Raw genomic sequence first — 16,912 nt, 5'->3', positions numbered from 1 at the left:
GTGTTTGCTGGGGCAGAAAATCTGAACTGATTGAAACAAAATATGTTTTTTAAAAAAACTGCCTTAAAATGGCAGTTGTCCCTGCAAAATCCTACCTACCATTGTCCCTGCAAAAGCTTCTCCGTGCTGGCAGCTGTCCTGGCCTGTCTGTGCTCTCTCCCTGTGCTGCATTTCTGGACACATCTGCAGGGATCATGGACTCCACCATCTCTGCTCTCCAGTACCACTAGCAGGGAAAGCAAAACCAGGTTGTCAACAGCCACCCAAGTGTCAACATGGCAAAAAAAAAAAAAAAAAAAAGGGTGAGACAGGGAGAGTCAAACTGGGAGTTGAGAGACTTCAGTGAGGACATCTGGGTAGTCCAGGGCTGAACACAGAAATATCCAATCCTGCAATGCTCTCTGAAGATGTCCTTCCAGGCTGTAGCTGGGATGGCTCCTTGGTTTTGAATTTGGGCAGATGCTGGCTAGCTACCTCAATTTATGGTTTCATCTGCACACCAGCCCTCACTGCCTGCCTCCATGCCTCCACTGGAGCTCAGCTTGTGTGGAATGGAGGTGGAGACATCCTGCTCCCAACACCTTGAACAGCAGCTCCTGGAGGTTACAGGAACAGCCCCCTGCTGAATCCAGCTTGTTTCCTCTGTACACCAGTAAAAGGGCCCCGTGACGGTGCTCAGTGACCACCACAGGTTTCTCCACCTTTGTCTGGCTCTCAGGTAAAGCTCCCTTCCTTGGGAAGACACTCCGCAGCCTAAAAATATTACAGGAACACACAGAGCACCTCTAGCCCTGCCAGGTCCTCCCTGGTCAGCCCAGCCCCTCTGCTGTGGCAATTCCTGCCTAATACAAACCCTCTCCCACTTCTCAAAGCACAGACCTGTTCTCCCAACCTGTGCAGAGTCCCCAGAGCCTCATGGAGGGGGGCAATGAGAGCTGAGCTCAGTGAGGGGCAGTGAGAGCTGAGCTCAGTGAGAGGCAGTGAGAGCTGAGCTCAATAAAGGGGCAGTGAGAGCTGAGCTCAATAAAGGGGCAGTGAGAGCTGAGCTCAATAAAGGGGCAGTGAGAGCTGAGCTCGATGAGGGGCAGCGAGAGCTGAGCTCAATAAAGGGGGCAGTGAGAGCTGAGCTCGATGAGGGGCAGCAAGAGCTGAGCTCAATAAAGGGGGCAGTGAGAGCTGATCAGTGGAGGCAGTGAGAGCTGAGCTCAGTGAGGGGCAGTGAGAGCTGAGCTCGGTGAGGGGCAGCGAGAGCTGAGCTCAGTAAAGGGGGCAGTGAGAGCTGAGCTCAGTGAGGGGCAGTGAGAGCTGAGCTCAATAAAGGGGGCAGTGAGAGCTGAGCTCAGTGAGGGGCAGTGAGAGCTGAGCTCAATAAAGGGGGCAGTGAGAGCTGAGCTCGATGAGGGGCAGTGAGAGCTGAGCTCAATAAAGGGGGCAGTGAGAGCTGAGCTCAGTGAGGGGCAGCGAGAGCTGAGCTCAATAAAGGGGGCAGTGAGAGCTGATCAGTGGAGGCAGTGAGAGCTGAGCTCAGTGGAGGCAGTGAGAGCTGTCTGCTGGCCCAGCACAGCCTCTGGCCCCTCCGGAGCTGCTGGACCTTCCCCAGGGCCAGCCTCAGACCAAGGAGCATCACTGATCACTCCTCAGGGCACATCCACGCTGCCCCGGCTGACACCAGTGGGACCAGAGGTTTGCAAAGGCACACGCTGCCCTGCCCCGGGAACGCCCGATCCTAATACCCTTGGGAAGAGCCCGCTGGCTCCAGCCAAGGTGCCCCAGCCCGTCCGTCCCCCCGAAGGGATGTCCGGTCCTGTCCGAGCTCGCCTCCCGGAGCATGCCGGGGCCCGTGAGCGTGGCCGTGCCGGGCAGCACGGCGGAGCGAGGCTGGCACCGGGAGCACGGCGGAGCGAGGCTGGCTCAGGGAGCGAGGCTGGCACCGGGAGCACGGCGGAGCGAGGCTGGCTCCGGAGCACGGCGGAGCGAGGCTGGCTCCGGAGCACGGCGGAGCGAGGCTGGCACCGGGAGCACGGCGGAGCGAGGCTGGCTCAGGGAGCGAGGCTGGCACCGGGAGCACGGCGGAGCGAGGCTGGCTCCGGAGCACGGCGGAGCGAGGCTGGCACCGGGAGCACGGCGGAGCGAGGCTGGCTCAGGGAGCGAGGCTGGCACCGGGAGCACGGCGGAGCGAGGCTGGCTCCGGAGCACGGCGGAGCGAGGCTGGCTCCGGAGCACGGCGGAGCGAGGCTGGCTCCGGAGCACGGCGGAGCGAGGCTGGCACCGGAGCACGGCGGAGCGAGGCTGGCTCCGGAGCACGGCGGAGCGAGGCTGGCTCCGGAGCACGGCGGAGCGAGGCTGGCACCTAGCGGCAGCAGCGCCGGCAGCTCGCGTGATCCCGGAGGTGCCGCAGGATCCCACACAAGCGGGACCCACCACGCCCGGCCACAGCTGGCGAGCAGGCTCCCCGGGCAGGCTCCCCCAGCCACATGCAGCCCATACGCTCAGTATTTGGGCTCGGTTTTCCTTCCAGCAGCTCCCTCCTCCTTTTCCCAGCTGGAATGCAGCTCAAAGCTGCGGGAGCCACGGCTCTCCCCTGCCCCGGAGCCTCCGGCACCGCTGCCTGTCCTGGCGTCAGCGCTGCCAAAAACCAGACAGGCATCAGAGCGCTGAGCGGTGGAAGTCGGAACTAATTTATTTAAGAAAAAAAACCCCAAAACTTGTCAAAAGGAGGGGGAGGCATTCGATTACAAGCTCTGGAAGCTTTTGTCGGGACAACACCAAGGAATCAGCTTTATACAACAGAGAGAGGGGGGCAGCAGAGGCCGTGCCCACCCCGACCCCCAGCCCTGCCCAAACACTCCGTGCACAGGGACGTTCCAGCCCTCGGCCCCTTCTCCCTCCACCACCATGAAAGTTCAGCAGGGAGAGGGGGGACAGGGGTGGAACCTGCCCCGGATTCCCCTCAGCTCTTGGCCTTCCCCTGCAGCCCCAAAACGTGAAGCCCCAGCACTCATGATCCAAGTTCCTCACCCCCAGGGAGCAACGTGGTGGTCCTGGGGACAGCAAGGTAAGGGTTGTCACCACCATGGTTCCCAGTGCCCTCACGTACAGCTCCAGAGGCACATCCTGGGGCAAAACCCTCCCCAAGAGCCACCTGATACAAAGGGTTGGGCTCGGACCAAGATCCAGTGGATGCCAGGAGCATGTCCACACTGAGCCCTTGTGGGCAGGCAGGGGGAGAGGAGGCAGGAGGGTTGCTGCTGATCCCACCACCCCAGAGAGATGTGGGTCCCTCCTGGGACTGTGGAGAGGCTGCTTCCCTTCCTCCTCCACGCTGGGCATGAGGAGAACCCAGCAGGACTCAGAGGGCTGCCCCCAGGGCTGGGGGTCTGCAGAGAGCCCCGCCAGCCCAGCCCAGCCCCTGCTCTCAGCCAGAGCCCCTCGTGCCACTCCTCTCAATATATTATCATTATTATTATTATTATGTGCATCCGGGAAGGCCGAGCCCTCGTGTCTCAGCCTGCAGCTCCAGCCTCAGCCCTGCCTGTGCCCCGCGGTGTCGGGGGTGACGCGAGGGCAGCGATTTGACAGGAAAGACTCCAGCACCCCCCTCCCTCCCCAAAGCCCGGCCCCAGCCCTCGCACAGCCCTGCCAGGACAGTCCACACGGGTCACTCCTCGCCCTCCTCCTCGTGGTGGTGGTGGCTGGAGGCTGGTGGCTCCTCCAGCTCCTGCTGGTGGTGGGGGTAGTGGTGGGGCGCGGGCCCCTCGTGGGGCATGTTCTCCTCAGCGTTCAGGTACACGTTGAACAGGGCTCCCTCGTGGCTCGGCTCCTTCCCACAGGCCTGGCAGCTGCAGTGCAGGATCTTCTCCACCAGCTTGTCCACCCTGGGGATCTCCTCGTTGCCTGGGCAGTCCAGTGTCACCTGGGCAGCGGGACAAGGACACAGCGGGTCAGTGCTCAGGCTCCCGTGGTGGGAGGTGTGACCTGCCCCAGACCCTGCAGAATTAGGGTGGTTTTAGGCCAGATGTGATGGGTTTCTACCCACAGAAACAAACCCCTGGTCAGTCTGCAAGGTGGGAATTCCCTGGGAATATCTTGTTCCAGACACTCATGGAAAATCACAGGAGCATCAAGGCTGGAAGAGACTTTCAAGCTCATCAAGTCAAACCATCAGCCCAGCACCACCACAGTCACCTCTAAACCATTGAATCGCTGAATCATTAAGATTGGAAAGGACCTACAAAACCATCAAAACCAACCTATGACCCATCCCCACCTTGTCACCCAGCCCAGAGCACTGACTGCCCTGTCCAGTCATCCCTTAGGCACTTCCAAGGGACAGGGACTCCACCACCTCCTTGGGGAACTTGTTCCAAAACCTGGCCACCCTTTCAGTGAAAGTTTTTTCTTATATCTATTCTGAACCTCCCTTGGTGCAACCTGAGGCCATTTCCTCTCCTCCTTTCACCTGAGACATGGCAGGAGAGACCAACCCCACCTCAGTGCCACCCTTCAGCACCGACTCCAGCAGGACTCAGCTCTCAGGCACTGCTGGCACTGGAGGATCCGTGAGACAGCAAAGGCCACCCACAAGAGCTGATGCCAAGCAGCCCGGGTAGTTTGGGCTAAAGCCTCTCGTCACATGTGAAAGGGAGGCAGAGAGCAGAGCCAGTTCCCTGGGCTCTGGGCTTCTCTTGGACCTAGGTTTATGGCTCTGCCAGGATCAGAGGTGACACGGAACTGTGAGGTCTGAGGATGAACTTCTGGACATCAAGCACAGCCAGATCTCCCAAGGGGGTGCAGGTGGACAAAGGGAGCAGGAATGTGGATAAGCATAGGGATAAATAATGCAGGGACTAACAGGGAGTGGTTCTGCAAATAGAGGGATAATGGATCATTCAGCAGAGCTTCCAGCAGCTCCTTCCACCCAAGCGTCTCAGGATGGAGATGGTACAGCCACCTGAGAGATTCCCTGGAAGGAAACTATGAGTGGGAAAAGCCCAGAGAAGGAGGAGGACTGGCCCTGAGGTGGTGCCAGAGCAGAGCTGAGGCCCCATGGAGCAGAGCAGGATACTCACAATTTCCCACATGGACTGGGCTGGCATGCAGGAGTCGCAGTGAACCAGGGACTCTGTGGACTGGGGGAAGGTGTTGGGGACGCTGTAGCTGAAGCACTGTCCCAGACAGGCCCTGCAAAGACAGCAGGAGGGGTGGGGCTCAGGGTGCTGCTCTTCCCAGCAAAGCAGAGATCTGACCTTCCCCTGAGACAGAGGCAGGACACCATGCCTGGCTTCCTGTGCCAGCCACAGTCCCCAGAGGCACTGCAGTGCCAGCAGCTGCCTCTAGCCCTGGGCTGAGGGCAGATCTGTACCTGTTCTGGATGGATTTGGACTCGCAGCCGCTGTGCCCCACGATCTGGGTGATGTTCTTGGCCTCACACCAGGCACTCTTGTCTGGGAAGAGGGCGAGCTTGTTTATGGGCGGTGGGGCGGCCAGGAGCAGCGCTGGGAACAGGGCCCCCACCACGAACCATAACATCATGGCCAGCTCCGCCAAAATCCTACACCTGCACACGGAGAGCAGAACGTTAGCGGCAAAGAAAACTGGCAAAGCAGCCCATTTCTCCTACCCCCAGGAAGTTCTTGGTTGTTCCAAGCACAGGTCCAGCCCCACTGGACCTGGTGTGTCCTGGTTTGGTCTTGCAGCATGCAAACTGGATTTCTTTCTGCACAGCATTGATGCTGTTTCCTAATGCTATGTCCTCAGCACTGCGAGTTTCATTGTACAAGTCTGCTGTAATTAGATCACACTGCTGTATGTATAACCAATTTCTCACATCTGCTAATCAACCTATTCACTTCCTTTTGCTTCCCTTCCATGACGATGCCAAGGGCCCTGCTCTTTTGTCAGCCTGCCTGGGGGTTTAAGCAGGAGCCTTAATTAATGTCTTCAGCTGTGATCTGGAAAATGCACTCTCTCACAGACAGTTTGGATAGATCCCTACGATCCCCTGCACAGCCACTGCCAGGGCCAGGACAGCTCCCAGGACTCTGCCCAGGGACTGGGATGCACTACTCTGCCTCTTTCCTCTTCCAAACGAGCTCTGGGCCAGTCAGATGCCTGCCTTGCCTCTCCCAAGCTCTGTGCCTGGAACAACAGGCTTTTCCTCATTTCCCACCCAAAGCTGGTCTGGGAGAAGTTTGCAAACCAAAAGTGTCACCGCCACGAGTCTAGCCAGGCTGGAGAAGTCCCACACCACAAAAATGTTTTTATTTGAGGAAGGAACAAGCTTTCCCCCTTCCTTTTCTGCCACCTGGGAAGCCAAGGGCGGCCTTGCCGGGCCCCTCTCCTCCTGGGAGCGCGCAGCAGGTGTCGCTGCGAGGCAGCAGCACGCAGGGGCACGGGGAAACCTCAGCCCAGAGGCTGGAAACCCGCGGAGAAGAACAATACCACGTTTATTTATACAGAGCCACTCAAATTCTGCCCAGGGTTATTCCGAGGACGGGACAAGGGGGGGCCTTGTCACAAGGACAGACCTCGCTTGCAAAGGTGGTGGGCTTGGAGGTCGCTGCCCACCCCCAGAGAAATCCCCCCGAGGTCTCCTTGCTCTGCTCTCCAGCCGAGGTGCCTGAATCAACACCCCCAAGTAGCTGGGGAAAGGCAGATGGAAAAGCAGCACAGAAACAGGGAAATTTTTTTCTGTGTGGGGTTTGGATGGAGTCATGGTGAAAGGCATTTATACTTCCTAAAATATTTGTTAGAACCATGTTATTTGTTATTTCCTTCTATTTATTTATCCAGACGACGATCCACAGCCCACACTGGAAAGACTGCTGTTGATTCCCATGGCTCCTGGGCCCAGCCCTCTAACACTTGCTGGGAAGGAGAGGAAAAATGCCCTGCTCCTCAGGAGTCCTCATCCACACCTCCTGGGCTGCAGGACCATCAGATTTATCTAAATGATTGAGACGATCTCCTAAGCACTCAGGGATTTCAAGGTTGTTTTGGGATTTTGCCCTGTTATCCCTCCACTGAGCTCAACCAACCTCCTGGATCTGAACCAAGAGAAAGACCAGGAAGATTCTTCCCCGTCTCCCATCCCATGGCACACAGAAAAGAGCATCCTCACTCATGGGATCTCTGGAGGAATCTTGTGGGGTCTCTGTTAAATTTCCTCATTTTCTGGTGATACAAGAACCACGGTAATATAATGCAGCAGCACCTGCAAAGCCCTGGCTTCATAATCCTCCCAGCACTTGTGGGATGTGGATCCCATGGCTCCCTGGTGGGAATACCTGCACAAAGGAGACTCTGCAGGTGTTGGCTGGAGATAAGCAGAGGGTTTTAACTCCTGAGCTTGCACTGCCACTAATGAGAGTTGTGGGGTTAAATGCATCTGTCCTGAAGAGGACTCTTGTGCCTGAGGGTTTTTTCCCATTTCACTGGGGAAATTCTGCAGTTTCTGAAGGAACATGGCTAAGCTGCACACACACTCACACACACTTGGTTTGCTTTATGAAACAAGCATCACTCATTCCTCAAATGCCAGCAGCTCTGTGCTGAGGAATCCTGCTCCCAAAGGCAAGTCCGAGATCAGAGCTGGGATGTGACCCAAAGAGCAATCACAACCCCCCGGGGAACAACCCAAATTCCTCTGGAGTCAGCACACAAGTTCACTTCCACATGCCCGATTAGAGAGCAATTTCCTTATTTCCTAAGAAAGGTGGGGTTTTTTCAGGTTTCTGTGCATCTCTACCCAGCTGCGAAGAGGCAAAATTCCTGTCTGTGCTGGCAAATCCTGCTTCCTGGGGTCTGTGCGCCGTGGAGGTGTTTCTGCTGCTCAGAGCATGCCAGAGGCACGAGGGATCCTCTCCCAGCATCTGGCCTCCCGTGGAGAAGATGAGTGAGGCTGTGCTCTGCTAAAGCGCAGGACCTGGCCTGGATTCAGGAAAGCACTTAAACATGTGCCGAAGGCTTCTCCTTTCCCGAGCAGGGTGTGTTTGAACCCAGGGCCCCCACGGCTGCCGTCCCCCGTGCAAGGTGGGGTGGAAGAGTGGGTTGTTGGGGAATTCTCAGCAGGGGAAGCGGGCACCCCTTTGGAGCTGGAGCAGTTCCAAGAGCCCCCCATTCCTCGGGATACCCTGGCCCCCAGCACTGCTATCCCCCTAACCTGCAGCCTTGAGCACACCTCATCCCCAGCACATGGTGTTTTCCTTCTCCCAGGAATGTCCTGCGGCCCGCAGGGCTACTTTTCTAGTAAGTAACGAGGTTTATGCCAGTGCCTAGGAAAACATCTGATGCAGCTGAGTTTGGGAGGGAGCCGGCCGGGAGCAGCGCGCCCATAGCTCAAGGCAGTCATGCGAACAGAGCTGCCACCAACACCATTCATCTGACAGCAGCCACAGCCACGGAGACAAAAGCGGCGTGTTCCTTCTCCCCCCTGCCTGAGAAGGGAAGGGAAAAAGGAAGACGAGGCACCCGAGCAGGTTTGCAAACTCCCGATTAAATAAAGGCATTGAGCACATTCCTCCGTGACAAGCTAAATTACACGTTGCAGCCCGAAAGGAACAAGTGTGTTCCCCGGCTGACCCGGCGGGAGCAGCCACTTCCCGGCACACAGGGGCTTCTTTCTCTTCCCCCAACCGAGGCACATTTTTTCCCCCGCTAGTCAAAGCTCTTCAAGCAGAAAGTTCAGCTCAGTTCCGGCAGAGCCACCGGCCCGTGAGGGTCTCCCCCCGCTCCCTCTGCAGGGAGCCGCATGGCAGCTTCCTCGCCGCCCCTCCGGCAGCATTTGGGAAATAAATGACTCAGCCCTGAACCTGGCACATCCCAGCTCCCGACACAAACAACTTCTCAGCGCAGGCACAGCTGCGGCCTCGTGCTCCGGAGCCCTTTTCCAGCCCGTGCCCGAGGGGCTGAGGGGCAGCTGGGGCAGGGTCCCACCCCAGCACCCCGGCAGAGCGGGGGTCCCGCCGACAGCTCAGCTTCCCAGCGTGGAGATCTTCTGGTACCACCTCAGATGTTCTGTGTCACCTAGAAGAGCCCCTTCCTCCCATCCCATCAATCCCAGCTCTCTCAGGAGTCCCCCCAGCAGGACAACACCAGCGCCTGGGAGCAGCTGGGAAAATCTCCATCGTTCCATGGGCTGGAGGACAATCACTGGAATTACCTCGGAGGCCACGTTCCCACCATCCAGCCCACAGCTGTTCCCAGACATTTGGAAACCAAACACTTCTGGAGGAAAATAAAACAGATCTAATCAGTTTTACCCTCTTTTTCCAGTGGGAAGTTTACACCATAACACAAGACGAGCTTGCAGGTGGACATGGGGAACGTTTCATGAGTTGTTTAATGTGTTTATAGGTATTTTTCTTATCCAGGATCTTGCAATTCTGCCAAATACAGAGAACCACAAACACAGGTAGGTTGTGCTCAGGGCCACACACGAGGCACCACAGGCTCCGAGAAACAAGAACCCCCAAAGCTTTCCAAAGATCACTGGGCCGAGGCTGCCAGGCTGTGAGCACAGCGCAGACACGGGGCCCGCTCCGCGCTGTGCCTCAGGATCCCGGCCCTTCTGTGACACACAAGCTCGCAGCAGAGGTGGACAAGGGCAAGATTTTGGCTCCTGGTCTGGGTCAGAGCTGGGATCCCTCCCCTGTCCTGCCCCTCTGCACACAGGGCTGTCCTTCCCTTCCAGCTCCCCACCCAGCCGGGCTCTGCCCTCGCTGGGCCGAGATGCCAGAAGTGACCCCAGGCTGGCGTGGGACAGGAGCCACAGCACTCTGTGTGCCTCTGGTTATTTGAGCTGTTTGACAAGAGCTGCCACGCAGAGCAGAGGAGGGCCCAAAGACACGCTGTGCCTCAGTTTCCCTGGTTGCAAGAGCAGGGGCAGGGGAGCAGCAGGTGAGCCGATGGGCGCAGGGAGCGTGGGAAGCACAGGGAGCTGTCTGGAGAGCCCCCGGAGAGAAGGGGCTGCCCGGGCAGGAGGGAGGGCTGGCTGCCAGCAGCCCTCACCCCACATTCCTCGGTGGAAAGGGCGGGGGGAAGCACAGGGCAGGTGGCAGCCAGGTGGGGACAGCGCGGGGGGGAGTCACACCGGGACACGGCGCTGCAGGGCAGGGGAGGGAGCTCTGCAAGGACTCGTGTGGGATTACTGCTGGGTGCGCAGGTGGCCAGGAGAGAGCTCACTGCAGGAAATGCTAAAAGGAAAATTATTATTGAGGCACCTAAAAAGATGTAAAGCCAGAGTAAAATGTCTGCTTGGTGGCAGCTGGAAAGAAACATCCCAGAAAGATCCAGGGCACGGCTCTCCTCAGGCACAGGATTAGGGCTGTAACTGCTGAACACCACCGGGGATTGGCTCTTAGGAAACTCAACTCAAATAATATTTGCCTACATGGAACAAAACAACTTGTAAGGCAGCATTATTAAGAGGGAAAGCTTAAATCTCAACTGCAAAAAATTGAGAAGTTACTGTGTATTGAAAAACATCTATCAAAACAACAGATGTTATTTAATACCTGTTCTTATTTAATACTTCCCCATTTTTGAAATTTGCATTTAGCTAAAACCTTACAATTTTGGGGACCCTTACTGTAGTGTCTGTAACAGCCCAAAAGAATCTGATTGAGGTATGATATGGGCAGGGGAGAGGGAAGAGAACTCTGCACTGAGAATGTCTGGAGATAATTCTTCAGGACAGCAGGACACAAGAGTGCTTAACTGAGCACAGAAATCTCTCCCGAGCTCAGAGCTCCAGCCTTGCTTCGCTGAGCTGCAAAATCTGGGGAGAAATTACAAAAAAATAAACAGGGAACTACCACAGGAAGACATTTGATATTTAACAACCACAAGAATCCATCCTAAGAACTTTTTGATAGTGGAGCAAAAGCTGTGTCGTTTCTCACTGTGGACCTGGCTGTGTCTGCTCCTTTCAGAAGCAGATGTTAGAGCTTCCCTTTCTGTAACATATTAATTTCCACTCAAGCATGGTTGGGCAAGTTGCAGAAATAAAGCAGAAATAAAGAAAAGCAGAGCAGCATTTTTAAAGCCTTCTGCCCTCCCCACATTGGCCAGAATGTGAAAAGATGTTGGTACATTGGGAGTTTTTATCTGGCTCCTCAACCATGCACTGAGCTCTTGGGAAACTCATTTTTTGCAGCTGGAAAAAAAAAATCCAAGATGCTTTACCTAAAAAAAAGTCATTGGAAATCTACCTCTGGACTTGGGCTTAGGATGAGGTCCTGAAGGAGCTCTGCTGGAAAAGGGACCCATTAATGGCCTGTAGAAGAGGCAAGAGTCATATAAACTGTTTCTGGTCGTTTATTTCAATTGCTCCATTTCTTCAGCATTAAGAACAATCACGGCCAGGAAAATGCATCAGCCTAAAGCTCAGGAACACATCTGGCCCCACACCTCCACTGCCCCTCTTCCTGAAGCACGTGGGACTCTGCAGCCCCCAAGAGCAGCTGGAGGAGTGGGATGGGAGCAAGGATCAGCTTTGTGGGGAGCTGGAAAACGAGCCTGGGACCAGATCAGCTTTGTGGGGAGCTGGAAAATGAGCCTGGGACCAGATCAGCTTTGTGGGGAGCTGGAAAACGAGCATGGGACCAGATCAGCTTTGTGGGGAGCTGGAAAACGAGCCTGGGACCAGATCAGCTTTGAGGGGAGCTGGAAAATGAGCCTGGGACCAGATCAGCTTTGTGGGGAGCTGGAAAACAAGCCTGGGACCAGATCAGCTTTGTGGGGAGCTGGAAAACGAGCATGGGACCAGATCAGCTTTGTGGGGAGCTGGAAAACGAGCATGGGACCAGCTTCCAGCAGCGTCGGCTGTGGGAGCAGCACGCTGGGCAGCCTCAGCTCGCTGGGCAGGGGGTCCAGGCTCTGCCCAAGCCCTGCACGGGTCAGGACCGGTCTGGAGCCGTGCCTGGAGCATTCCCAGCCGGATCGGACCCGGTGCAGCTGATCCGAGCACCAGGCGCTTCCCAGCACAGCTGGGAGCAGCATTTCAGCCCGAGGCTCGCTCGCATGCCCGGACCTGAGCGGGGCCCGGCTGCCTTCTGCTTCTCCCTGGAGCTGGTGCTCCCCACGGAGCCGGGCCGAGCCCAGAGCCAGCCCGGGCCGCGGGCATCCGGACGGGCAGGAGGGCGGTAGGTGTCCAACAGCTCCTTCGAAAACATGGATAACAGGGATTGTGCTGCTCTCTCCAGTGCTGTCCCTGACCCCTGCGAGTTTCTCACCCAGCGTGGACAGGGAGGATCTCCTCCTCCCCCGGCACATTCCCCACCGGGAGCCCGAGCAGCTCCCCGGAGCGGCGGGCTCGGTCACTCGGGTCCCGGTGCGGCCGCAGCCCGTCCCGTCCTTGCGGGAGCGCAGCCGTCGGGAGGGCAGGAAAACCCCCGGAGCCTGCGGGACGGGGCCCGGGCGCCGCTGGCTTTTCCCCGGGGGCGATCTGCGGGCAGGCAGCGGGCACTGCCCCGGGGAGAGCTTCTCCCAGCAGGGCCCGTTCTGCTTTCGCTTAGAGTGAGGTAAACTGGGACCGGCTCCTCCAAATGACTCCACTGGTGCAAATGAGATCAGAATCTGGCACCGCTCGTCTTACTCAAAACAAGCCTAACTGGAACCAGATAAAACCAGTTCCAGTGCAGAGTGGCCACCAGGATGATGATTTTTTTAATTCCTGCAGGCAGCGAGGGGAGCTGTCTCGGATGCCAACCACGCTGGCTGTCGCCTGGCTCGGTCATTCATTACCAAACTTGCATAAAATCCCAGCGCAGCAGGGTTGCGCCTGCAGGATCAGGTTCCCAGCTGCTGGAGCAAGAAGGGGAAAGAGCAAAGAAGAAAAGAGCTTGTGGATGGAGCTGTGGATCTTTCAGGATCCTCCCTGCTGTCTCCCTCTCCCTTCGTACCCGTTCAGGCCATGTCTTGGTCACAGCAGCAGAATTTCACTGACCTGATGTGTTTTTGCCCTCTTTTAGTCTCCACTTTACACCACAGGAGCCTCCTCAGTTCTGATGGCACAAACCCAATGTCTGTGCTGTTTACCCGTGGCACTGGCCAAAGCAGAAATACACATGGAAGTGCAAGGCCAGAGGGTTTTGGAGGTAATGCAACAGCCCACGGCCCAGCTGGTATTTTCAGTCGCTACCAGGGCTGACCTCACACTTGACATTTAGACCATTTCTCCAAAAGCTGAAGGATTGGGCCCACAAAGAAATCCCACTGTGACCCCAACAGCACTCCCTTCCCGCCTCTGGACAGGTTGCCTGAGCTCTGTGTCAGAGAAGAAGGAGGCTTAAGCCACATCTAAGAGTGACCCGAGCAAGGGCTCCATCCTGACGCCATTTCCAAGGCTCAGCTCCCCAGGGCTGCGATCCTGGCTGGAACGGGGCAGCAGCCCAGCCCAGCTCCACAACTGCTGAGATGGGTGCTGGGCTGTTCCCTTCCCACTCTCGGTGCTAATTTATGTCCAGGAAAGCCCTGGCCCCCACGGCCCTCCCTCCCTAAACAGCGCTGCACAAGAAACAAAGGTCTGGAGAGCAGCGAGCACAGCCCTGCCAGGGCTAACAGAGGACAGACCACCCCTCGCTCTCGCTCCAGAACTCCCCCAGAAGGACAATTTTATCAGCTGTTCAGGTTTTTAAGAGACTGATTTGAGCGGGTGTGAAGTTTCTTTGCCCTCAGTCGAGCTGGACCCCTGTTACTGTGCTCCTTGCTTTGTCACAGGGGATCTCCGAGCCCGTGCGACCACAGAGGAGGGTGGTTTTTTCCAGCAGACTTCAAAACAAAAAGAGCAGGAGCAAGGCTGAAGGACAGAGCAAGAACCTGGCTCTGCCCGCCCCATGGTCGGATATGGGATCTGGCAGAGGAACTGCTAAAGCTTTAATGGGAACAACACGGAGTTTGGGCAGGAATAACTGCCCAGGAGTTTCCTCTGCTCCTCGGGCAGGTTTCCCATGGCTGCACCAGCTTAATCCGCCCTCGGCAATGCCAGTGCACGCCACAAGCAAAGCCACTCCAACGCGGGCAGCTCTTCAAGGCTCCTTGAAAAGCACTTTGGCTCAGGGCCCGATCCTGCACCTCCAGAGCACCCAAAATTCTCTCCAGCTCCACTGTTTTCCTTGCCCCAGAAAGACGAGCAGGCACTCGGGAAGGCTTTGCTCGTTTGCCCTTTTTGTGAGACCACAAACTCCCCGAGCTGGAATCCGGCACTGGGAGGTCACGCCAAGAGCCCGGATTCTTCTCAGGGCTGTTTGCAAACACTTGGGATTTTTATACTGAAGGCAAATTCCATTTCCCATCCTGCGGTTTGCAAATTTGAGGCGAGCAGCCTTTTACGAGATGGGAGACTGCCTTCAAAAGGCAGAAGTGCCCAGTGTATGCAGCTGATTTTTGGCTGGCTGGACATTGCAAAGAAGGCGCTGAGTTCTTCGGTTAAAAACACAAGGGAAAATCTGTGTCTCTCCATATCACTAGGATCTTTACCACTTGTTTCAGCAGGGTGCAGATTTCTCCCAAAAAAGCCCGCATGGAAAAGCTACCGTGTCCTAAATCCACCACCACTTCACACAGGCTGAATTTTTTATTTGATGGTTGAATTTTTAATTTTTAAATTTTTTAATATGTAAAAGTTAGATTGTGGAGTGAAGCAGAACTTGCTGGTGCCCTCGTAAGAGAAATGTTAGTAGGAAATAGGGGATTGTCCAGATCAACTTTAATGCAACCCGAAAGAGAGCTAAAGCATGTTCTGTTCCCAAAACACCTACCAGAGAAAAAGAGAAATCCCCCCTGGTCTTAAAATGCAGAGAATATTGTATGGAACAAATAAAAACTGCTGCAAATACTGAGACAAATTGAAATGCTACGCTGGGGCTCAAAAAACAGGTAGGGATATATCGGATATAAGCTTTGCAGTAAGTGCCTAAAGAATTTCCATGAAACAAGGATGTAAATTAATCCCCGGGATGAGCTTTTCAAGGAACAAAAGTTTACTGCTTTGCCATCGGGAAAACTTCTTTCTTTTATGATCGTTGAACTACCCTGCGTCCGCTGGTGGTGTGGTTAATCGATACTGAGCGTTCCCGTTCTTCCCTCGGCACTTTTGTTTCAAACCCCGACAGGGATGGGAAGGAGGGAAGGAGGGAAGGACTCTGTACCGCAGATGTGCGACCGACACAGCGCGGCTCCCCGGCTCCCAGGCTTTTATTCTACTCGAGCTAAAGCGGCGGTGGAAATAGTTTAACGATTGCAGAGCAGATCCCCCCAAGTCCGCCTCATCTGCAACCGATTTCTGCCCGTGGCAACATCCTCATCCTCCCGGCCATCCATCACCGGCGGGCGGGAGAAGAGAAGCGAGAGGAAAAGAGACGGAAAATCTGGTGGGGGGGAAAAGCAGCAGGTTCGGGGCGGGGGCGGGGGGCACACAAAGCCAAGGGCTACTCACCAGCCAGGCGACGGCGGGCGCATCCCATGGGGTCCGGGGCCCGGCGGTGCCCGGCGGCTGCCGCATCCCCGGCGCGGCGGGGCGGCCACGGAGGGAGGCGCGGGGCGGGCGGGAGCTGCCGCCTCCCTCCCCCCCGGTGCCGGGCTCCGGGCGGTGCCGCCGGCCCCCGCCGCTCGCGATTGCACAATCGGGCTGGGAAGGGAGAGGAGGGGAAAGGAGGGAGGGACGGCCGGCGGGAGGAGGGAGCGGCAGCGGCGGCTGCGGCAGCGCCCGCCCGCCCCGCCGGGCTCCGGGCGCACCGAGAGCCCCGCCGAGAGGAGAGCCGGAACCACAACCACCCGGCACGGAGCTCACCCACCGAGCTGGGCCGTGGAACCCCCGGCAAGTGCTCGAGCTAACGGGGAGAGCCCGCTGGAAACGCCCGGGCACAAAACGAGGGGGCTCTCTCGGCCGGGAGAGCCTGAGGGAATGTCCCAGCACTTGCTCCTGCGGTGGCATAAACAATCTGGACTGGGCTCACTGAATGCCAACAACTCTTATTTAGACATAATTCGTGATAGAGAATCCGTGGGGCAGGGTCCCGGCTGCAGAAAAGACTTTGGGAAAGTTCTCCAGCACTAGAGACGACGGTTTTCTCTTTTGCTTTTCCTTTCTTTTCCCTTACTCTTTCTCCTCTTTTTCTCTTTCTTTTTTCTTTCCCTCTTTCCCTTTCCCATTAAAAACAGCCAAATCCCACCCCAGTGAAGCCCCATTCCCGGCTCTCGTTCAGATAGGATAATTGCTGGAGACCGAAGGGCTCTGTTTCTGTTAAGGCACAATTCATCGGAAGAGGCCCCACATTAAACACTACCCAAATCAAAAGATACCTGCCAGGCTTGGCTGGGCTTTGGCGGCTGCTGGTGGTGCGAGGATTTGCATAGAGATCAGAGAAGCAGGAAGGGGAGATGGCAAGAAGCAACAGCTGTGCTGGGAGAAGTGCTGGTGGTGCCCTGGCAGCAGCTGTGGGGAGAGGCTTTGGGGCTGGGTGTTTGCTGGAGGAGGTGCAGGCTGCCAGTGGAGGAATGGTTTCCTGCTGCCCAGTTCCTTCCAGCTCCAGGATAATAGGATTTGTAGACAGGGTGGCAAATAGCTGCTTCCAACATCACTTTCTTATCCTGCTAAACGCAACCTACCCAGCTCCGAACTGCACTGCACTTCTCAACTCCAAAAGTGCCAACAAGAGGAACAGCCTCTAGCCATGACCACGCACCCCAACAGGAGCCAAAATCTGGCTTCCCGGCATTTTCACCCACTGCTGAACCCAGGCCCTTGACCAATGCTCTACCTGCTCCCCAGGACTAGCATGACCAGCAGCAAACTCCTGCCCAGGAGGCTGCTTTATTCTGAATAACATGAGTGAAATAAGAGACATCTGAGGCTTTGCAGCAAGTTCTCACAAGGAAAAGTAAGATGTAGATGCAACCAGCTACACAGCAA

The 16,912-nt window shown here is 56.4% G+C and overlaps 1 protein-coding gene across 1 annotated transcript; it reads right to left on the bottom strand.

Annotated features, from left to right (window-relative positions):
• Positions 1–2,655: 2,655 nt before the first annotated feature.
• LOC119710632 (neuroblastoma suppressor of tumorigenicity 1) lies at positions 2,656–15,621 on the bottom strand. Its single transcript, XM_038159960.1, has 4 exons — positions 15,437–15,621; positions 5,363–5,557; positions 5,070–5,181; positions 2,656–3,913 (listed from the first exon to the last, which is right to left on the bottom strand). The coding sequence occupies exons 1-4, from the start codon at positions 15,457–15,459 to the stop codon at positions 3,659–3,661; spliced, it is 585 nt and encodes a 194-aa protein (XP_038015888.1). The 5' UTR covers positions 15,460–15,621; the 3' UTR covers positions 2,656–3,658.
• Between the last annotated feature and the right edge of the window lie 1,291 nt (positions 15,622–16,912).

Source organism: Motacilla alba, chromosome 21, assembly GCF_015832195.1.
Source record: "Motacilla alba alba isolate MOTALB_02 chromosome 21, Motacilla_alba_V1.0_pri, whole genome shotgun sequence".
NCBI lineage: Eukaryota > Metazoa > Chordata > Aves > Passeriformes > Motacillidae > Motacilla > Motacilla alba.
The sequence above is the reverse complement of the archived record's forward strand: the minus strand, read 5'-3'. Positions and strand labels throughout refer to the sequence as shown.